General features: G+C 39.3%; 2 protein-coding genes across 4 annotated transcripts; both read right to left on the minus strand.

Annotated features, from left to right (window-relative positions):
• Nucleotides 1-2,951: 2,951 nt before the first annotated feature.
• Nucleotides 2,952-10,085, minus strand: LOC311087846 (uncharacterized protein; the record flags this gene model as incomplete). Its single annotated transcript, XM_084121316.1, has 6 exons — nt 2,952-3,119; nt 4,420-4,531; nt 5,957-6,028; nt 6,451-6,589; nt 6,756-6,902; nt 9,958-10,085. 6 exons carry the CDS (start codon nt 10,083-10,085, stop codon nt 3,097-3,099), a joined length of 621 nt encoding a protein of 206 aa, XP_083977442.1. The 3' UTR covers nt 2,952-3,096.
• rsph1 (radial spoke head component 1) lies at nt 9,788-22,894 on the minus strand. Of its 3 annotated transcripts, none has more exons than XM_084122548.1 (9): nt 22,668-22,893; nt 22,049-22,092; nt 21,860-21,973; nt 21,658-21,763; nt 14,222-14,312; nt 13,917-14,055; nt 13,433-13,504; nt 11,900-12,014; nt 9,788-10,598 (listed from the first exon to the last, which is right to left on the minus strand). In XM_084122548.1, the coding sequence occupies exons 1-9, from the start codon at nt 22,786-22,788 to the stop codon at nt 10,576-10,578; spliced, it is 825 nt and encodes a 274-aa protein (XP_083978674.1). In that variant the 5' UTR covers nt 22,789-22,893; the 3' UTR covers nt 9,788-10,575. The 3 variants fall into 3 exon arrangements, with proteins under 3 accessions (XP_083978674.1, XP_083978676.1, XP_083978675.1); XM_084122550.1 differs by lacking the exon at nt 22,668-22,893 and adding an exon at nt 22,180-22,250; XM_084122549.1 differs by having other exon boundaries at nt 10,304-10,598; nt 11,900-12,011; nt 22,668-22,894.
• Between the last annotated feature and the right edge of the window lie 179 nt (nt 22,895-23,073).

Raw genomic sequence — 23,073 nt, forward strand, 5'->3', positions numbered from 1 at the left:
ACAACTCAGTCTTAACTCTGTGTAAAGTCAAGTGTCATTGTTAGTTCATGATAACCTTAACAAACCACATACAGTACAGATCAAAAGTTTGGAAACATTACTATTTTTAATGTTTTTGAAAGAAGTTTCTTCTGCTCATCAAGCCTGCATTTATTTGATCAAAAATACAGAATTTTTTTTTTAATATTGATATATTATTACAATTTAAAATAATTGGTTTTCAATTTATTATACTTTAAATTATCATTTATTTCTGTGATGCAAAGCTGAATTTTCAGGATCATTACTCCAGTCTATCACATGATCCTTTAGAAATCATTCTAATATGATGATTCATTATCAAAGTTGGAAACAGTTCTGCTGCTTAATATTTGTTCATAACCTGTGATACTTTTTTAGGATACTTTGATGAATAAAAAGTAAAAAAAAAAAAAAAAAAAAGAAGAAGAAAAATAATTTTTTAAAAATAGAAATCTTTTGTAACAACAATATACATTACTGGTCAGTAATTTGGGGTCAGTCATTTTTTTTCCTTTTTTTTGAAATAAATCAATACTTTTATTCAGCAAGAATGTGTTAAATTGATAAAAAACAAGTGATAGTAAATAAGATTTATATTATTAGAAAATCTTTTTTTTTTTTTTTGAATAAATGCAGTTCTTTTTCACCTTTTATTCATCAAATATATTAGGCAGCAGAACTGTTTCCAACACTCATAATAAATCAGAATATTAGAATGATTTCTAAAGGATCATGTGATAGACTGGATGTCACATGTGACACTGAAGACTGGAGTAATGATGCTGAAAATTCAGCTTTGCATCACAGGAATAAATTATTTTTTAAAGTATATTCAAATAGAAAACTATTATTTTAAGTTGTAATAATATTTCACAATATTACTGTGTTTTTTTTTTTCTGTATTTTTGATCAAATAAATGCAGCCTTGATAAGTGTAACCCAGGTCACTGGAGAGATTCTGTTGATGCAAGGAGAGAGAGCAAGGGGAAAAAAATAGACTAACACTTGTGAATATATAAAACAGTTATTTTATTAATATCTGTATTTTAACGCGAAAATATGTCGGTACACTTCGTTTTTCAAGTTTAAATCCTCCAATGTTAATCTACTAACTCTCCTGACTGCTTTGTCTGACAAAATGGCGGATTATGATTGGTCACATCGCCTGTCAATCATACTCCCTGTGAAGGGTTGATGGCGCAAAAATAATTAACGACTCCACTGAAATTATTTGAAACTAAAGTAACGAGCCAATTTTTTAAATGTAAGGAGTAGAAAGTACCGATATTCATGTTAAAATGTCAGGAGTAAAAGTAAAAAGTCGGCACAAAAATAAATAGTAAAGTAAAAATATCTGAAAAATCTACTTGAGTACAGTAACGAAGTATTTGTACTTCGTTACTTCCCATCTCTGGAATTAGCCTACTAAATTCTGATGTTATATGCAGTTGTATGTAAAAGAGTTGACCCTTTTGTTTATAATGGGAAGAGTATTGCATGTATGTGTTGAATAATTAATGTTTCAGAGTTAAAAGTCACCTCGAGTGGTTAATAGAGGTTATTTTAACGAATTACGTCGTGTATTTGAGCTACGAGTTAATGCGCGATCATGACGCACATGTAATAGGGCAGATGAGGCCTAAGTGCGTCATCGGAAAAATAGCTCTTTGCACATACAAACTATATGTGCTAAAGTAAGACGGAATTGCAGTAAAAGGAAAAAATGTTGAAAGTTGTTTATATGCAGACTAACTGCTCTATTGATGTATATTTTTGAAAGGAATGTCTAATTGTATTTTTGGGCCTTGTCTTTGCAAGGTTGGGTCTTTTCTTTCTTTTCTTTTTCCCTTTTTCTTGTTTTTTTTCTTCTTCTTTTCTACTTTTTGTCATTTCTGAGTCAGATGCTGCACATTTCCTGGACAACGGACGATTTTTGAAGAAGAATTGTATGTGAATTGTCCCTGCTTGCTTCACTTCGGGGAAAAAACCATTGCGAGCGGGAACTGGCGAGCCATTTGTATGGAAGTTTTTTCCTAACATAATTAAAATTAAAATGCTTAAAAAGATCAAATAATAAATCAAAGTCTCAAAACAACTGTTCAAATGATAAATCAAATGGTCAAAATATTAAATAATAAATCAAACACTCATCTGAACTCTTAGTCAGTGGTGTCGTTAAGTGGAATGGAAATGTCACTATCTTATGAGCTACTGGAGACAACCACTTTCTTTTTTGGTTTGGTTGGTTTAGTCCCTCTCTTCTTATTTTCATTCCTTTTCTTCTTTTCACCCCTTTCATTTTCTCTGTCGTGTGTGTTCTCCAGGTCATCCTCTGCTTCATCGTCAGTGGTGTCATAAAGTGGAATGGCCATGGTGCTTTCTTCTGAGCTACTGTACACAACCGTTTTCTTCATTTTCTTGAGTTTAGTTTAATTTGATTCTTTGAGAGCCCTTTACATCTGCCTTTCATTCTTTTTCTTTTCCCTTTCAGCCATTTTATCTTCTTTTTCTTTTTGTACCCTCTCCAGTTCCATCTTCTCAGGTGTGTCGGTCACGATTTTTGATTTTACTTTCTTTCTTTTCATTCTGGGCCTTCTTGCTGTGGCTTTTGGCAAGGGAAGTATGGCTTCTGGAGATACATAACCAAAATGGGCAGAAGAACCAGTTTTGTCACTTGAGGATTGCTCAGGATTTGGTTCCGGAGAAGTGGGTGGCTCCCCTGGGTCTGGACCTGCTTCAAGACCTTTGCTTTAGTTTGTTTTAATGAATAAAAAAAAAATCATCATAATTCATAATCATTTTTGGCTGGTTTATTGCGCCCTCTGCTGTTTGTGAAATTACAACACTTTTCAGTTCCCAGGGCCTCCAAATCAGCTATAAATAGATTTTGCAGTAATGCTATACAACAATGTCCCATTAGTTAAAGTTAGTTAATGGATTTACTAACAATAACTAGCAATGCATTTGTTACAGTATTTTTAGTTATCCCTAAACATGAGAAGTGACAGATATGTGCAGGTATAAATTATCTTGAGATCCTCTTTCTTCTCATCATCTTTGGGGGTTCTGTCTTTCTCACTCTTCCACCACAGCTTGATCTACAATGAACAGACACAGACACTTTAGTTCAACTTACTGAATTTATGACTCAAAGATGTTTGTCGAAATGTCTAAAATGGTAAAATATCAGTATATAGAAGTTGTTTTATGATGCACTTCCTTTAAATGAGGATGGACTCTATCATTTCTTACATTTACATATTTGTGAATATAATAGGTCAATAACATTAAAAAAATTTTAAAGGTGAGAGAAGGTGACTACAAATTCTAATAAATGACACGCATTACAGCATTAAGGCCCTTTCACACCAAGGACAATAACTATAACAATAAAGATACAGTTCTGAAACTATATCCACACCACAACTACAATGATAATGGCACAGAGAAATATAGTTGGGATCACTTTCAGAACAAATTTTTTTCAGATGATGAATGACAAAAACATTGACAGCTACTCAGAATCCATCCTGCTTTAGAGATGAAATAAACAGAACAATAGACATTCTCCTCTGACCTTGGCATCAACAAGGCATTTTCGCCCACAGAACTGCCGTCACTGGATATTTTCTCTATTTCGGGCCATTCTCTGTAAACCCCAGAGATGCCTGTGAGTGAAAATCCCAGTAGATCAGCAGTTTCTGTAATACTCAGACCAGTTCATCTGGCACCAACAACCATGCTATGTTCAAAGTCACTTAAAGGTTGTATCAGCGATTTCAGGCCCAAACATAAATGATCACATTCATCTAACCTTTCCTAACGATCCGCTAGCTGCCCGCCCCATAAGCATGCCGTCAAAAAAAGGCAGCCTAGGCTCTGAGATCTGCACACAAAAACAGTTGGTTTCACCACCACTCAAAACCAAAATAAATAGTGTTCCAACCAATCACCGACAGGGGTGGGCGTTGTGAGGTTTTGCGCTCGTGCACGGCTGCCTATGACGGCTGCACGCGAAAACCTCACAGATCGTTAGGAAAGATTAGATTAATGTGATCATTTATGTTTGGGCCTGAAATCGCTGATACAACCTTTAAAGGTGCAGTAAGCGATTTCTGAGAAACGCTGTTGAAAGTGAATCGGACTGAGCACCAAAACACACTTGTAGCCAATCAGCAGTAAGGGGTGTGTCCACTCATAAAGGGGGAGGTGCCTGTGTTGCATAGTGTTCATGCATTTGGGGGCGGAGCCATCAAGATAGGGGTGTGATCCTTTTGGGTAGGGGCATGTTTGTTTTGGTGATTTCAAATATCAACAGCTTGGTGTGAATGGGCCTTTACTGTGTAAATGCAATCCTACATCAAGATGTTTTATATCTAGAACTGGATGTGGACGTACCTGACGGGGCAGAATTTTCATTAGCCCAAACAGAAAACCCAGTAAGTGCCTTGGGTTTCCACTTCAAGGTGGTGGTTGAGGCAGGTTCAACTTCCTCTGCATCTCCTTTGTCCTGCTGTAAAAAAAATTAATTATGATTTGGCTTCACACACAAATTCATTTAATATAGACTTATAGGTAGGGTACAACAGAGCTAAAATGAATAATCCCAATTCCCAAAATGTATGTTGATCCTAAAAAGGTATAATTTATACAAAATAATTTGTGTGAAAAGAATTGTTAACAGAACATGCATATTTAAAAAACATACATGTAAAACATTTCAATAATTAAAAATATATATATTTTTAATAATTCACTGGATGCAGTGTGCTCCTGAATAAAAACATTTGACACTGCATAGAGACAAACAGGTGTTTAGGACAGTACTGTGGTGGCTATTATTGTATTTAAAAAAATCCAAATTCAAGCCAAGGTGTTTTTTTGCCCTGTTGTATCCTACTATTCATCTCTAACAGACACAAACAGACTTTAAATGTTTTTAGTGTCTTGGTATGCTTTTATGTATTCAGTTGCATCATATTCTGTTTTCACAGGGTTCATTTGCTTGTAACAGCATTGAGATAGATTTTATTTACTTCATTTACATCTATTTAGTGTCTGGCAATGTTTACTAGCATACCAAGCTGTAAAACTTCTGAAACTCCAGTGAACTGCTTCATCCACTCGATGCTCTAAGGGCATTCCTGACTACAGTCTAAGGGAAAGAACACGGCATAAGACTTTCTCTTCATGGTCCTCTGTTGACATACACCAGGCAACTGGCAAACTGCACTATTTAGAGGCACATTAACAATCTGAAAGTTGCCATAAAATCCTCATCTCCAAAGGCCAAAATGGCAGTAGAGAGGATCTAATGGCAGAAGGGAGAACACAACTTCAAAGCTTTCCCTTCCTTACTGGTTTCTTCATCTGGTGCATCTGGTGCTTTACTGGAGTTTCAATAAAGGGAAATCTTTTTAAAAAAGAAAACTGCCCTTGTGAAAAATTGGTTATGAAGGTGTCATTGTTACAGTGTAAATAATTACACTGTAGCAATGACACCTTCAAATAAAGTGTAACCAATTTTATATAAATATTTAAGTACTGAGTAATATTAATTAACTACATGTACTTACTATAGGGTTAGGGTAGGATTAGGGTTTGGTTGAGGGTTAGTTGCATGTAATTATGCATAATTTACTGTTATTACTATGGTAAGTACATGTAACATATGTAACAAGGACACTGTAAAATAAAGTGTTACTGAAAAATTACACTATCAGAAAATATTAAGCACACTACCAGTTCTCATTCAATTCAAAATAAGCACACTTCTTTTTCACAAGTGTCTTTAAAACAACTCTCTTAACAAGCCAAATAACAACAAAACAGTGGTGAGACTGAGAACAAAGAGAGGAACATTTTGTAAACAATTACTGCAGATTTATGTGATCATGCTACCTGAAATATTCTGTAAAACATTAAATGGACATACCTGATCTATCTGGAGATACTCTCCATGCTGCTCACACCCAATGTCAAACACATACTTCCCTGGACCAGAGGGCTAGACAATAACAAGACAGTAATTAGTAAGAGAAACAGTGATCACTGTGAGAGAAGTGCAGATATCTTGTTATATTAAAGTTAATATAGAGCAGGGTTCCTCAAATCCGGCCCTGGAGGGCCACTGTCCTGCAGTTTAGTTCAGACCCTGATCAAACTCCCCTATCTGCAATTTTCCTGTACCCTTGATTAGCTTGTTCAGGTGTTTGACAGTAAAAGCTGTGTGAAACATTTTCTCAAACCTTTTTGTGTCTATTTGTTTTGCTATTCTTTTCTTACTATACAGATAGTTGCATTTCATTATTGAATGTAGTACAGTTCGCCTCCCCACCCCCTGCTGTCCGTGACCCAAATTTGAACAGATCTACAAACCATTTTCTACTACTCACCAGCTCAGAACCATAAATGCAGAGTAATACTTACATTATTATTGACAAAGTTGCCCTTATATCTGTGGTGGTTCAGATGGATGATCTCCCCGGCTGACTCCATTTTACCCATGATCCAGCTGCCCATGTACTGAGAACCTGAGTCATGATATGTGTATGTACCCTGCCCATGTCTAAGAGGGAAAAAGACAGACAATCAGATACTTTTATTGATAAGCATAGTTTGCCATTCATTTTTAGTTGAACTGAAGATGTTATGAATACTGTTACAACTAATATTAATAGATTCGACAGGTTGCTGGATTAGATCAATGGAAAAGAGAGCCGCATTTCAACTACCTTTGATGTTGCAGCCATTCACCATCATATGTGTCTCTGTTGGGGTATGTGTAAAAACCATGACCCTGCCTCTGGTCATCCACCCAGCTTCCTGAGGAAGAGGAAGAAATATCACACGTGAAGACTGTAGTTTGAAGTCGGAGACAACTAGTTACATTTCAGAATGTTTATAATTTTTAAATACACTAGTGCTGTTAATCAAATTGCATATATCTCTATCCATCCATCCATCCACACACACATATATTATATATTTACAAACCTTTATGTTAGATGTGATTAATCACGATTAATCGATTTGACAGCACTAAAATATACTATTGTTCATTGTTTATTCATGTTTACAATAAATTAACTAATGTTTATTAACCTTGTACTGTTAAATGTATATGTTATAATTAACATCAACATAGATTAATGAGTACTGTAAAAGCAGTGATATTTTAGTGTTATTTAATTTATATACTATTATAGTTTTATTAATATTTTGAATTAGCTTTTATTTTTATATTTTCAGCTTTCATTTTAATTTACGTTTAATTTAGTAATTTTGTTATGTGCTAATGTCATTTTTATTAGTTTAAAAAATATTTCTATAGTTTTCCTTTATTTTTATTTTATTACAGTAAGTGATTCTAGTACTTCAGCTGTATTTCAATTAACAAAAATAGTTTTAATAGTTTTAGTTTCTAGGTTTTTTTTAACAATAACAACTCAGTCTTAACTCTGTGTAAAGTCAAGTGTCATTGTTAGTTCATGATAACCTTAACAAACCACATACAGTACAGATCAAAAGTTTGGAAACATTACTATTTTTAATGTTTTTGAAAGAAGTTTCTTCTGCTCATCAAGCCTGCATTTATTTGATCAAAAATACAGAATTTTTTTTTTAATATTGATATATTATTACAATTTAAAATAATTGGTTTTCAATTTATTATACTTTAAATTATCATTTATTTCTGTGATGCAAAGCTGAATTTTCAGGATCATTACTCCAGTCTATCACATGATCCTTTAGAAATCATTCTAATATGATGATTCATTATCAAAGTTGGAAACAGTTCTGCTGCTTAATATTTGTTCATAACCTGTGATACTTTTTTAGGATACTTTGATGAATAAAAAGTAAAAAAAAAAAAAAAAAAAGAAGAAGAAAAATATTTTTTTTAAAATAGAAATCTTTTGTAACAACAATATACATTACTGGTCAGTAATTTGGGGTCAGTCATTTTTTTTCATTTTTTTTTTAAATAAATCAATACTTTTATTCAACAAGAATGTGTTAAATTGATAAAAAAACAAGTGATAGTAAATAAGATTTATATTATTAGAAAATCTTTTTTTTTTTTTTTTAATAAATGCAGTTCTTTTTCACCTTTTATTCATCAAATATATTAGGCAGCAGAACTGTTTCCAACACTCATAATAAATCAGAATATTAGAATGATTTCTAAAGGATCATGTGATAGACTGGATGTCACATGTGACACTGAAGACTGGAGTAATGATGCTGAAAATTCAGCTTTGCATCACAGGAATAAATTATTTTTTAAAGTATATTCAAATAGAAAACTATTATTTTAAGTTGTAATAATATTTCACAATATTACTGTTTTTTTTGTTTGTTTTTTTCTGTATTTTTGATCAAATAAATGCAGCCTTGATAAGTGTAACCCAGGTCACTGGAGAGATTCTGTTGATGCAAGGAGAGAGAGCAAGGGGAAAAAAATAGACTAACACTTGTGAATATATAAAACAGTTATTTTATTAATATCTGTATTTTAACGCGAAAATATGTCGGTACACTTCGTTTTTCAAGTTTAAATCCTCCAATGTTAATCTACTAACTCTCCTGACTGCTTTGTCTGACAAAATGGCGGATTATGATTGGTCACATCGCCTGTCAATCATACTCCCTGTGAAGGGTTGATGGCGCAAAAATAATTAACGACTCCACTGAAATTATTTGAAACTAAAGTAACGAGCCAATTTTTTAAATGTAAGGAGTAGAAAGTACCGATATTCATGTTAAAATGTCAGGAGTAAAAGTAAAAAGTCGGCACAAAAATAAATAGTAAAGTAAAGTAAAAATATCTGAAAAATCTACTTGAGTACAGTAACGAAGTATTTGTACTTCGTTACTTCCCATCTCTGGAATTAGCCTACTAAATTCTGATGTTATATGCAGTTGTATGTAAAAGAGTTGACCCTTTTGTTTATAATGGGAAGAGTATTGCATGTATGTGTTGAATAATTAATGTTTCAGAGTTAAAAGTCACCTCGAGTGGTTAATAGAGGTTATTTTAACGAATTTCGTCGTGTATTTGAGCTACGAGTTAATGCGCGATCATGACGCACATGTAATACGGGCAGATGAGGCCTAAGTGCGTCATCGGAAAAATAGCTCTTTGCACATACAAACTATATGTGCTAAAGTAAGACGGAATTGCAGTAAAAGGAAAAAATGTTGAATGTTGTTTATATGCAGACTAACTGCTCTATTGATGTATATTTTTGAAAGGAATGTCTAATTGTATTTTTGGGCCTTGTCTTTGCAAGGTTGGGTCTTTTCTTTCTTTTCTTTTTCCCTTTTTCTTTTTTTTTTTCTTCTTCTTTTCTACTTTTTGTCATTTCTGAGTCAGATGCTGCACATTTCCTGGACACCGGACGATTTTTGAAGAAGAATTGTATGTGAATTGTCCCTGCTTGCTTCACATCGGGAAAAAACCATTGCGAGCGGGAACTGGCGAGCCATTTGTATGGAAGTTTTTTCCTAACATAATTAAAATTAAAATGCTTAAAAAGATCAAATAATAAATCAAAGTCTCAAAACAACTGTTCAAATGATAAATCAAATGGTCAAAATATTAAATAATAAATCAAACACTCATCTGAACTCTCATAGTCAGTGGTGTCGTTAAGTGGAATGGAAATGTCACTATCTTATGAGCTACTGGAGACAACCACTTTCTTTTTTGGTTTGGTTGGTTTAGTCCCTCTCTTCTTATTTTCATTCCTTTTCTTCTTTTCACCCCTTTCATTTTCTCTGTCGTGTGTGTTCTCCAGGTCATCCTCTGCTTCATCGTCAGTGGTGTCATAAAGTGGAATGGCCATGGTGCTTTCTTCTGAGCTACTGTACACAACCGTTTTCTTCATTTTCTTGAGTTTAGTTTAATTTGATTCTTTGAGAGCCCTTTACATCTGCCTTTCATTCTTTTTCTTTTCCCTTTCAGCCATTTTATCTTCTTTTTCTTTTTGTACCCTCTCCAGTTCCATCTTCTCAGGTGTGTCGGTCACGATTTTTGATTTTACTTTCTTTCTTTTCATTCTGGGCCTTCTTGCTGTGGCTTTTGGCAAGGGAAGTATGGCTTCTGGAGATACATAACCAAAATGGGCAGAAGAACCAGTTTTGTCACTTGAGGATTGCTCAGGATTTGGTTCCGGAGAAGTGGGTGGCTCCCCTGGGTCTGGACCTGCTTCAAGACCTTTGCTGTAGTTTGTTTTAATGAATAAAAAAAAAATCATCATAATTCATAATCATTTTTGGCTGGTTTATTGCGCCCTCTGCTGTTTGTGAAATTACAACACTTTTCAGTTCCCAGGGCCTCCAAATCAGCTATAAATAGATTTTGCAGTAATGCTATACAACAATGTCCCATTAGTTAAAGTTAGTTAATGGATTTACTAACAATAACTAGCAATGCATTTGTTACAGTATTTTTAGTTATCCCTAAACATGAGAAGTGACAGATATGTGCAGGTATAAATTATCTTGAGATCCTCTTTCTTCTCATCATCTTTGGGGGTTCTGTCTTTCTCACTCTTCCACCACAGCTTGATCTACAATGAACAGACACAGACACTTTAGTTCAACTTACTGAATTTATGACTCAAAGATGTTTGTCGAAATGTCTAAAATGGTAAAATATCAGTATATAGAAGTTGTTTTATGATGCACTTCCTTTAAATGAGGATGGACTCTATCATTTCTTACATTTACATATTTGTGAATATAATAGGTCAATAACATTAAAAAAATTTTAAAGGTGAGAGAAGGTGACTACAAATTCTAATAAATGACACGCATTACAGCATTAAGGCCCTTTCACACCAAGGACAATAACTATAACAATAAAGATACAGTTCTGAAACTATATCCACACCACAACTACAATGATAATGGCACAGAGAAATATAGTTGGGATCACTTTCAGAACAAATTTTTTTCAGATGATGAATGACAAAAACATTGACAGCTACTCAGAATCCATCCTGCTTTAGAGATTAAAATAAACAGAACAATAGACATTCTCCTCTGACCTTGGCATCAACAAGGCATTTTCGCCCACAGAACTGCCGTCACTGGATATTTTCTCTATTTCGGGCCATTCTCTGTAAACCCCAGAGATGCCTGTGAGTGAAAATCCCAGTAGATCAGCAGTTTCTGTAATACTCAGACCAGTTCGTCTGGCACCAACAACCATGCTATGTTCAAAGTCACTTAAAGGTTGTATCAGCGATTTCAGGCCCAAACATAAATGATCACATTCATCTAACCTTTCCTAACGATCCGCTAGCTGCCCGCCCCATAAGCATGCCGTCAAAAAAAGGCAGCCTAGGCTCTGAGATCTGCACACAAAAACAGTTGGTTTCACCACCACTCAAAACCAAAATAAATAGTGTTCCAACCAATCACCGACAGGGGTGGGTGTTGTGAGGTTTTGCGCTCGTGCACGGCTGCCTATGACGGCTGCACACGAAAACCTCACGGATTGTTAGGAAAGATTAGATTAATGTGATCATTTATGTTTGGGCCTGAAATCGCTGATACAACCTTTAAAGGTGCAGTAAGCGATTTCTGAGAAACGCTGTTGAAAGTGAATCGGACTGAGCACCAAAACACACTTGTAGCCAATCAGCAGTAAGGGGTGTGTCCACTCATAAAGGGGGAGGTGCCTGTGTTGCATAGTGTTCATGCATTTGGGGGCGGAGCCATCAAGATAGGGGTGTGATCCTTTTGGGTAGGGGCATGTTTGTTTTGGTGATTTCAAATATCAACAGCTTGGTGTGAATGGGCCTTTACTGTGTAAATGCAATCCTACATCAAGATGTTTTATATCTAGAACTGGATGTGGACGTACCTGACGGGGCAGAATTTTCATTAGCCCAAACAGAAAACCCAGTAAGTGCCTTGGGTTTCCACTTCAAGGTGGTGGTTGAGGCAGGTTCAACTTCCTCTGCATCTCCTTTGTCCTGCTGTAAAAAAATTTAATTATGATTTGGCTTCACACACAAATTCATTTAATATAGACTTATAGGTAGGGTACAACAGAGCTAAAATGAATAATCCCAATTCCCAAAATGTATGTTGATCCTAAAAAGGTATAATTTATACAAAATAATTTGTGTGAAAAGAATTGTTAACAGAACATGCATATTTAAAAAACATACATGTAAAACATTTCAATAATTAAAAATATATATATTTTTAATAATTCACTGGATGCAGTGTGCTCCTGAATAAAAACATTTGACACTGCATAGAGACAAACAGGTGTTTAGGACAGTACTGTGGTGGCTATTATTGTATTTAAAAAAATCCAAATTCAAGCCAAGGTGTTTTTTTGCCCTGTTGTATCCTACTATTCATCTCTAACAGACACAAACAGACTTTAAATGTTTTTAGTGTCTTGGTATGCTTTTATGTATTCAGTTGCATCATATTCTGTTTTCACATGGTTCATTTGCTTGTAACAGCATTGAGATAGATTTTATTTACTTCATTTACATCTATTTAGTGTCTGGCAATGTTTACTAGCATACCAAGCTGTAAAACTTCTGAAACTCCAGTGAACTGCTTCATCCACTCGATGCTCTAAGGGCATTCCTGACTACAGTCTAAGGGAAAGAACACGGCACAAGACTTTCTCTTCATGGTCCTCTGTTGACATACACCAGGCAACTGGCAAACTGCACTATTTAGAGGCACATTAACAATCTGAAAGTTGCCATAAAATCCTCATCTCCAAAGGCCAAAATGGCAGTAGAGAGGATCTGATGGCAGAAGGGAGAACACAACTTCAAGGCTTTCCCTTCCTTACTGGTTTCTTCATCTGGTGCATCTGGTGCTTTACTGGAGTTTCAATAAAGGGAAATCTTTTTAAAGAAGAAAACTGCCCTTGTGAAAAATTGGTTATGAAGGTGTCATTGTTACAGTGTAAATAATTACACTGTAGCAATGACACCTTCAAATAAAGTGTAACCAATTTTATATAAATATTTAAGTACTGAGTAATATTAATTAACTACATGTACTTAATCCTTAGGGTAGGATTAGGGTTTGGTTGAGGGTTAGTTGCATGTAATTATGCATAATTTACTGTTATTACTATGGTAAGTACATGTAACATATGTAACAAGGACACTGTAAAATAAAGTGTTACTGAAAAATTACACTATCAGAAAATATTAAGCACACTACCAGTTCTCATTCAATACAAAATAAGCACACTTCTTTTTCACAAGGGTCTTTAAAACAACTCTCTTAACAAGCCAAATAACAACAAAACAGTGGTGAGACTGAGAACAAAGAGAGGAACATTTTGTAAACAATTACTGCAGATTTATGTGATCATGCTACCTGAAATATTCTGTAAAACATTAAATGGACATACCTGATCTATCTGGAGATACTCTCCATGCTGCTCACACCCAATGTCAAACACATACTTCCCTGGACCAGAGGGCTAGACAATAACAAGACAATAATTAGTAAGAGAAACAGTGATAGAAGTGCAGATATCTTGTTATATTAAAGTTAATATAGAGCAGGGTTCCTCAAATCCGGCCCTGGAGGGCCACTGTCCTGCAGTTTAGTTCAGACCCTGATCAAACTCCCCTATCTGCAATTTTCCTGTACCCTTGATTAGCTTGTTCAGGTGTTTGACAGTAAAAGCTGTGTGAAACATTTTCTCAAACCTTTTTGTGTCTATTTGTTTTGCTATTCTTTTCTTACTATACAGATAGTTGCATTTCATTATTGAATGTAGTACAGTTCGCCTCCCCACCCCCTGCTGTCCGTGACCCAATTTGAACAGATCTACAAACCATTTTCTACTACTCACCAGCTCAGAACCATAAATGCAGAGTAATACTTACATTATTATTGACAAAGTTGCCCTTATATCTGTGGTGGTTCAGATGGATGATCTCCCCGGCTGACTCCATTTTACCCATGATCCAGCTGCCCATGTACTGAGAACCTGAGTCATGATATGTGTATGTACCCTGCCCATGTCTAAGAGGGAAAAAGACAGACAATCAGATACTTTTATTAATAAGCATAGTTTGCCATTAATTTTTAGTTGAACTGAAGATGTTATGAATACTGTTACAACTAATATTAATAGATTCGACAGGTTGCTGGATTAGATCAATGGAAAAGAGAGCCGCATTTCAACTACCTTTGATGTTGCAGCCATTCACCATCATATGTGTCTCTGTTGGGGTATGTGTAAAAACCATGACCCTGCCTCTGGTCATCCACCCAGCTTCCTGAGGAAGAGGAAGAAATATCACACGTGAAGACTGTAGTTAGAAGTCTGAGACAACTAGTTACATTTCAGAATGTTTATAATTTTTAAATACTAGTCAAATTGCATATATCTCTATCCATCCATCCATCCACACACACATATATTATATATTTACAAACCTTTATGTTAGATGTGATTAATCACGATTAATCGATTTGACAGCACTAAAATATATACTATTGTTGTCATGATTCTGCCATCTAGTCCTAGCCGTTCTTTAATTCTTGAGGCAGGATCATGACAGACCCATGTTTTGTGTGCAAGCACATGGCCTTTTGTTTGTGCCATGTGCTTGTGTTGTCTCGTTCTCTTGCCCCGCCCCCTTATCCTCGTTTTGTCATTATTGCTTTACCTGTGTCACCTGTTTTATCATTAGTATCTCTATTTAATCCCCTTGTGTTTGCTGTATTGTGCTGTTTCATTGTGATTCTCAGTGTGTGTATCCTGTGATACATTACCTGTGTGTAAACCTTTCCGTGAGTACCTTGTGAAGAACTCTGTCTTGTAAAGTCCTGATCTTGTTGCTGTTGTTAGTTATTTGTCTAGTTATCTGTCAAGTCTTAGTCTAGTATGGATGGGGAAATGAAGCCTCATGAATCACTGAAGCTTTCCCCTAACTGTTCCAGGAAAAGATTCAAAGCTTTGAGAGTGTCGAGAACAGCGCCATCTGGTGCTTATTTAAAATAAAGCAGCCAGAAGCCTGTGTTAGAAGCTCTGGCAGATGAAGCAACCACAACACACTCCATAGTTTCAATGTTATGTGTACAAATAAAAGCCTTACATGTTTGTGTTTGATTTGTTCATTAAATAAATTATTTTACCCATTAAAGTGTGACAATTAAAATAGAAAATGAGCTTATATGATTCAATAAGATCTAATGTAGGTCTCTCTCTCTCTCTCTCTCTCTCTCTCTCTCTCCACACACACACACAATGAATAAGGACATTGTCTTAGGTATCATCAGATAGGATAGGATCATCTGTTATTAAATGTGTTTATGACACTTGTTACTGATAGTGCTTAATCAACTGTAGGAATGACAGAAAGTTGATAAAGTTTTTTATTATTTTTATTATTTTTGGCTGTTGCCATTGCTCTAAATACAAACCATTCATCAAACACCAACACCCCTCTCCCCTAATCCCACCCTAAACCCAAATACCAACACCAAATGACCTAAAATCATCAAAAAGTGCAAAGATTTTACAAAAACAAAAAGACACAACAACAAAAAATAATAGCCCAAGTAGCGAAAAATAAATGTTGCTTATTTAAATGTATTATATTGATTAACTTTCAAAGTACAGCACTCTCCTCACAAACCCATCAACCAGACTGAGGCAACAGACAGACTCGTTAAATAAGATCTAGAGTTCGAGCCTTCTGAGACCCAAAGCTAAACGCGCACGTGACTGGAGAGAAAGTGAGGCTTCGTTTGTCATCGATCACGTTACTCTAGTAAACCAATACACACCCCAATACGGGGCTTCACTAGAAATTGTTTCGCTTGTGTGATACGCGCATCGAAGCTTCAGTGTCATATGTAACATCACTACAGTCTAGTGTAGTTAGTCTTTGTTTTTGCCCACCAGCCTTGTTTTGCCCCATCGTGGGTTTTGTTTTCCCTGTTTTGTCTGAATAAATCTGTGTTTATTCAAAGTGGTTTATTGCATACTGTCTGCGATTGGGTTCATCTCTCCACAAACCATAACAATTGTTCCCTTTCGTAGTCACTCCGAGTTACGTCGGATGACGACGAATGGGGTTTCGCTTAGAAAGCCTATCATCTTCGAGTATATAAAACGAGCCAATGGCAAAGAAATGCCATGGATCTGCGGAATTTGCATAGCGTATCTCCGCCCCCCCGTGGGGGTTTATAAGGAAGTGCGCTGGCAACATGCAGATATGTTTTCGCTTCGGAGCCAAGTTGATGTACTTCACTCCACAAGCCAATCCTGAGATTCATCTCTTCTCTTCGAACGAGCCTCTCTCCAAGTGTTGGTGTGACAGCGAGTTCCAGCGAGTGCACATTCCCTGCTTATCTGTGCAGTGATTTGCCAGTGTTTGTGTGTTCTCTCCCTGGTCGCTTCAGCATTTGTGGAGAAATCTCCTTTCTAAAAGAGCTTGCACGCAGCACGTCTTTTTAAAGATGCCTCGCCCGTGCACTTCTGGTTGCGGTCTTCTCATTTCTGACTCTGATGGGCACAATCGCTGTCTTGTGTGTCTGGGTATTGAGCACGCTAAGGCAGCGTTTGTGGATGAGTCATGTTCCCATTGCGGGAACATGCCCATCGCACGGTTGCGGTCTAGACTCAATGACCTTCATGGTAGAGTCCCCTCATCCGCACCCCGATCTACTGGCTCCGCGAGAGCTAGTACTTCGGCTGGCGGCCAGGGTGACCTGAGGGTTACGGTGTGGAACAAAGCGCCGACCATTCCACGCTCCACACCGTCCTCTAGCGCCGTGCAACCCGCGAGCGTTCAAATGAGCCCGCTGTACAGTCCTCTGACTTGCCGTGGGTCTCATTTGGCGCTCCAGAGGAAGATGTGATGTCGATCGCTGCATCACAAGGTGGGCAGGAGTCCTTGGGAAGTGAGGATTCGGCTGTGCTGCCACCTTCGGGTGTCCCAGCATTGCCCGAGTCTGATCCCGAGATGACGGCCATGCTTTCCCGGGCAGCCGCGGCCATCGGGCTTGAGTGGTCCCCGCCACCTGGTCCGGTGTGTTTGCGGCTGGACGATTGGTTTTTGGGTGCCGCCGCTGATCCTCGTCAGCGCGTGACCCCAATGCCTTTTTTCCCGGACGTGCATGAGGAGGTCACGAGGTCCTGGAAGGCACCCTTGTCTTCCCGTGATCGCTCGGCGACCTCCTCCGCCTTGCCTCCTCTCGATCAGGCGGCCGCAAAAGGGTACACTGGGGTTCCCCGGGTTGAGCGATCTGTTGCGATGCAACTGTGTCCTCAGAGTGCGTCTTCTCGCGGCGACCCTAAGCACCCCTCCAAGGCCTGTAGGTTCTCCTCCACACTTGTGGCTAAGGCCTATAGAGCTGCGGGGCTGGCGGCCTCCTCACTGCATGCCATGGCGACACTCCAGGTCTACCAGGCCCAGATGTTGCGTGACATGCACGAGGGGAGGACTGACCCAGGGCTCTTTGATGAGCTGCGTGCCGCCACCGACCTTGCTCTCCGAGCAACGAAGGTGACCGCACGCTCCCTGGGTCAGGTGATGTCCACTTGCGTGGTCCAGGAGAGACATCTGTGGCTCAACCTGGCCGATATGCGTGAGGCCGAGCGGACCCGGTTCCTCGACACTCCCATATCCCAGGCTGGCCTCTTCGGCGGGGCGGTTGAGGACTTTGCCCAGCAGTTCTCGACCGCCCAGAAGCAGACTGAGGCTCTCATACACGTCCTGCCCCGACGGCCAGCTGCTGCCTCCACCCAGCCGTCGGCTCAGGTGCCTCAGACTGCTCGCCGCCGAGGGCGCCCTCCTACGGCTCCCGCCCCTCCCGCACGGCCCCAGCAGCAGCCTCCATCCGGGTCGCGTCGTGGAGGACGTCGTAGGAAGGCGCCACAGCCCTCTCCCGCCCCGTGCCCCGCTAAACGCCAGGCCAAGCGGCGCTCCTGAGACGGGCTGCTCAGAGATGGCATTGAGTTCTTCCCAGGAGACGGTAGCAGGGCCGCTCCTTCCCCCGGTGGAGGGCCGGGGGAGAATCCTTGGTTTTCCCCACCCCGCTGCCCGTCCCACGACGGGCAGCACCCTAATGTGGTTAAAGAAAGAACTCACTTCCCCAACTCTGAGCACACAGAGTGTCCGGATGACAGTGCGCGCCGCTCACGAGCCTCGCCACTCTCGTCCCCCTCTGTCGCCAGTTCCCTGCCAGAGCACGCCCCCGTGGGACGCTGGTCCTCCCCTGGCCTCCTCTGGCAGGACGCGGCTAATGACCGTGCCCCCGCACCGGGCCGCTATGTCACCCACGCCTGGGCCGGTCATTCCGCCTCGCTGCACCACCGAGGGTACGTCTGTGGTCCGCATGACCCCGCTGGTACAGTTCCTGGAAGCCTGGTTAGAGCTTCCCAGGCTGTCCCGCTGGGTCGCGAGGACCATCAGGCTCGGCTACGCGATTCAGTTCGCGCGGTCTCCTCCCCGTTTCAGGGGAGTCCGCTTCACTATGGTCGGTGGCAATGCCCCGGTGATGAGAGCGGAGGTCGCTACCTTACTGGCGAAGGGTGCGATCGAGACTGTCCCTCCAGCCGAAATGAGGTCCAGCTTTTACAGCCCTTACTTCATTGTACCGAAGAAATCCGGTGGGTTACGACCAATCCTCGACTTGCGCGTCTTGAACCGCTCCCTTCACAGGATGCCGTTCAAGATGCTCACGGCCAAACGCATTTTCGAGTGCATACGGCCGCAGGATTGGTTTGCAGCGATCGACCTGAAGGACGCCTACTTTCATGTCTCCATTCTTCCTCGACACAGACCGTTTCTACGGTTTGCTTTCGAGGGGCAGGCATACCAGTACGCGGTTCTCCCTTTCGGGCTAGCCCTGTCTCCTCGTGTCTTCACGAAGGTCGTCGAGGCAGCCCTTGTTCCCCTACGAGAACACGGGGTTCGCATCCTGAACTATCTCGACGACTGGCTGATCCTAGCTCACTCTCGAGACCAGGTTTGCGAACACAGGGACCTTGTGCTCCGGCACCTAGCTCGTCTGGGCCTTCGGGTCAACCGTCAAGCTGAAGGGAAAGGCTCTCTCCAAGCAAAGGTTGTCTCACTGGATAGTGGACGCCATTGCTTTGGCATACCAGCAGCAAGGTCGACCATGCCCCCTTGGTGTGACAGCCCACTCCACTCGGAGTGTGGCATCCTCTTGGGCTCTAGCGCATGGTGCCTCGCTAACAGACATCTGCAGAGCTGCAGGCTGGGCGACACCTAACACGTTCGCAAGATTTTACAATCTCCGAGTAGAGCCAGTTTCTTCTCATGTACTCGCTTCAACTAGCCGGTAAGAGATTCTGCTCAGGTGTCTTCGCTTGCTCGCCATTCCTCTCCACGGACGGGATACGTGCGATATTCTTCTCAGGTGAGCCTAATAGCCCTGAGTCTCCTCCAGCACTGACGACGTCAACGCCAGAGTTATGCCACTGGCAGCTTTCGCGCTTGGCTAGGTGCTTTCATGTGCATGGTTCCCCCTCTGGGTGACCCCCACATGTGTATTCCACTGTAAGCCTCTCTGAGCATGTGTCTTTCCCTCGGCAAGCCACCTTGCCACCCCTGGGGTTGAAATATTCCACCTGCGGCTGGACACCCCAGTGATACTCCATATGCAGCCCCCCGGGGTCATATGTGTATTTCAAGTCCCCCCCTTCGGGCTGGGCATAATTGCATATTTCCACTGAGATATGCTTCCCAGTGTACCTTGGTATCCCTGTGTTAAGTAGGACTCCTTCGTCCGTGCTAGTCTCACGACAGGGAGCTCAGACTTACGCAGGGCACTGGAAGACAGTCGAGAGGTGGCGTGATTACACTGGGAACCCCATTCGTCGTCATCCGACGTAACTCGGAGTGACTACGAAAGGGAACGTCTCGGTTACGTATGTAACCCTCGTTCCCTGAGTAGGGAACGGAGACGTTACGTCTCCCTGCCACTTCCGCTGTACCGCTGGAACGCCTGAGTTCAGTCTCGGCTCCTCAGCGAAGACATTCTGCATGTTGCCAGCGCACTTCCTTATATACCCCCACGGGGGGGCGGAGATACGCTATGCAAATTCCGCACACCCATGGCATTTCTTTGCCATTGGCTCGTTTTATATACTCGAAGATGATAGGCTTTCTAAGCGAAACCCCATTCGTCGTCATCCAACGTAACGTCTCCGTTCCCTACTACATACGTAACCGAGACGTTCATTGTTTATTCATGTTTGTTTACAATAAATTAATGTTTATTAACCTTGTACTGTTAAATGTATATGTTATAATTAACATCAACATAGATTAATGAGTACTGTAAAAGCAGTGATATTTTAGTGTTATTTATATACTATTATAGTTTTATTAATATTTTGAATTAGCTTTTATTTTTATATTTTCAGTTTTCATTTTAATTTACGTTTAATTTAGTAATTTTGTTATGTGCTAATGTCATTTTTATTAGTTTAAAAAATATTTCTATAGTTTTCCTTTATTTTTATTTTATTACAGTAAGTGATTCTAGTACTTCAGCTGTATTTCAATTAACAAAAATAGTTTTAATAGTTTTAGTTTCTAGGTTTTTATTTAACAATAACAACTCAGTCTTAACTCTGTGTAAAGTCAAGTGTCATTGTTAGTTCATGATAACCTTAACAAACCACATACAGTACAGATCAAAAGTTTGGAAACATTACTATTTTTAATGTTTTTGAAAGAAGTTTCTTCTGCTCATCAAGCCTGCATTTATTTGATCAAAAATACAGAAAAAAATGTAATATTGATATATTATTACAATTTAAAATAATTGGTTTTCAATTTATTATACTTTAAATTATCATTTATTTCTGTGATGCAAAGCTGAATTTTCAGGATCATTACTCCAGTCTATCACATGATCCTTTAGAAATCATTCTAATATGATGATTCATTATCAAAGTTGGAAACAGTTCTGCTGCTTAATATTTTTTCATAACCTGTGATACTTTTTTAGGATACTTTGATGAATAAAAAGTAAAAAAAAAAAGAAAAAAAAAAAAGTTTTTTTTGTAACAACAATATACATTACTGGTCAGTAATTTGGGGTCAGTAATTTTTCTTTCTTTTTTTGTTGAAATAAATCAATACTTTTATTCAGCAAGAATGTGTTAAATTGATAAAAAGTGATAGTAAATAAGATTTATATTATTAGAAAATATTTTTTTAATTTGAATACATGCAGTTCTTTTTCACCTTTCATTCATCAAATATATTAGGCAGCAGAACTGTTTCCAACACTCATAATAAATCAGAATATTAGAATGATTTCTAAAGGATCATGTGATAGACTGGATGTCACATGTGACACTGAAGACTGGAGTAATGATGCTGAAAATTCAGCTTTGCATCACAGGAATAAATTATTTTTTAAAGTATATTCAAATAGAAAACTATTATTTTAAGTTGTAATAATATTTCACAATATTACTGTTTTTTTTCTGTATTTTTGATCAAATAAACGCAGCCTTGATAAGCATTAGAGACTTCTTTCAAAAATATAAAAAAACGTAATGTTTCCAAACTTTTGACCTGTACTGTATACTGTACGGATATACTTGAGATAATATAATGAAAGATTTACCTTCATATTTGGAGCCATCTGGGTAATAAAATATGCCGTGTCCATGTTTTAAACCCATGTACCATTCTCCAATGTATCTGGCCCCATTCTTGAACTTATATGTGCCCTGATATAGAGACAACACAAGGTTTATCAAATCTTTCCTTTGTTTATGAGAACAGAAACTGCATAACAGTGTTTTGTGAGGGACATGATCTCTTGCCTGGCCAGATCTCTTGCCGTTTTCATATGCTCCTTGGTAAGTGTCTCCATTAGGCAGGACAGCTTTGCCCTGTCCGTGTCTCTCCCCAGCTTCATTTCTGTCTCCCTCATACTCCTTCAACACAGAGCGGTTACTGTCATCTCTACTGTGAACACACTGCGAACTGAGAATAAACTGACAAAGACTCACCCCCAGAGAGCCTTGCTCGTCGTCAAACTCTTCAGAGCCAGCGTCTGTCATGATAAACTTGAGTTTAATGAACGGATAAAAGGGAACAACCTCAAAAGGAAAAACCTCAATTCAAGGCTGTTTACTGTTACCATAGCACTGCCGCGACAGACACATGCGTAGTAACTTTCACCCTGACACTCAGTTTCACCAGAGCCCGTCTACGGAGAGCCTGCCCACTCCCTATTAAGCTCTATTGTACCGAATTTTGGTTGTAGTACCACCAGAGTTCCACTGGGGGCGATCGCCATGAGTGCAAAATGAATGGGAGTCAATGGGGCTAGACGGCTAAATTTGTCTCTCTCACCCGATTGCCGTTGAGAAATCTCAGATCTGATTGTAGATTTTGCAAGTTCAACATGGGTTTTAGGTCGAAAGTTGAATAAACGAGTACTTATGTCCTTTTGATTTCTTACAGGTTGAGTTGTTGTTGCCCATAACACGCTAGCATTCTGCTAATGAACGCTGATTGGTCAGTGAAGGACTGATTACGACCAGAGATACCGCTTGATGGCATAGTGCCATCCGCAGCGGGACCAGAAACAAACAAAACAAAAACTCTTCTAGCACGTGTGTTTACCTGTGTCAGCTGTGTTGTCGATGCCTCGAGTGAAAAGAAAGTGCAGAGCGCGAACGCACCAGAGTGAGTGAAGGATTGCCGTGAAGCAGTATCTCTGGTCGTACGATGTGTATGACGTCATTGACACTTTAAAAGAGTTTTTAAAGCAAATAAGTGACTCAAAAAAATCTAACACCCAGCAATGTGTAATTTATTTGCATCTCCTTTCGAATACAACATTCAAATTACTAGAAAAAAAATTATATCCTGAGAAAAGTGGATTTTTATTGGTATAGCGCCATAGACCTCCATTCATTCTGCACTCGTCCTGTGAGCGCCCTCATATGGAATCAGAGTGGAACTGCAACCAGTTCAAAAGCCGGAAGTGTACTGAGAGTGAAACTTCTCGCCATATTAGACATTCTCT

This window comes from Abramis brama (assembly GCF_963993115.1).
Source record: "Abramis brama genome assembly, chromosome: 8".
Classification (NCBI taxonomy): domain Eukaryota; kingdom Metazoa; phylum Chordata; class Actinopteri; order Cypriniformes; family Leuciscidae; genus Abramis; species Abramis brama.

Bases quoted from the DNA above. Each gene is read 5' to 3' on its own strand.
- rsph1 (XM_084122548.1), bottom strand. From the start codon at position 22,788: ATGACGTCATACACATCGTACGACCAGAGATACTGCTTCACGGCAATC. The intron at 22,093-22,667 runs GTAAACACACGT...TTATCATGACAG, and splicing joins CGACAACACAGCTGACACAG to ACGCTGGCTCTGAAGAGTTT. The intron at 21,764-21,859 runs GCAAGAGATCAT...TCTCTATATCAG, and splicing joins ACGGCAAGAGATCTGGCCAG to GGCACATATAAGTTCAAGAA.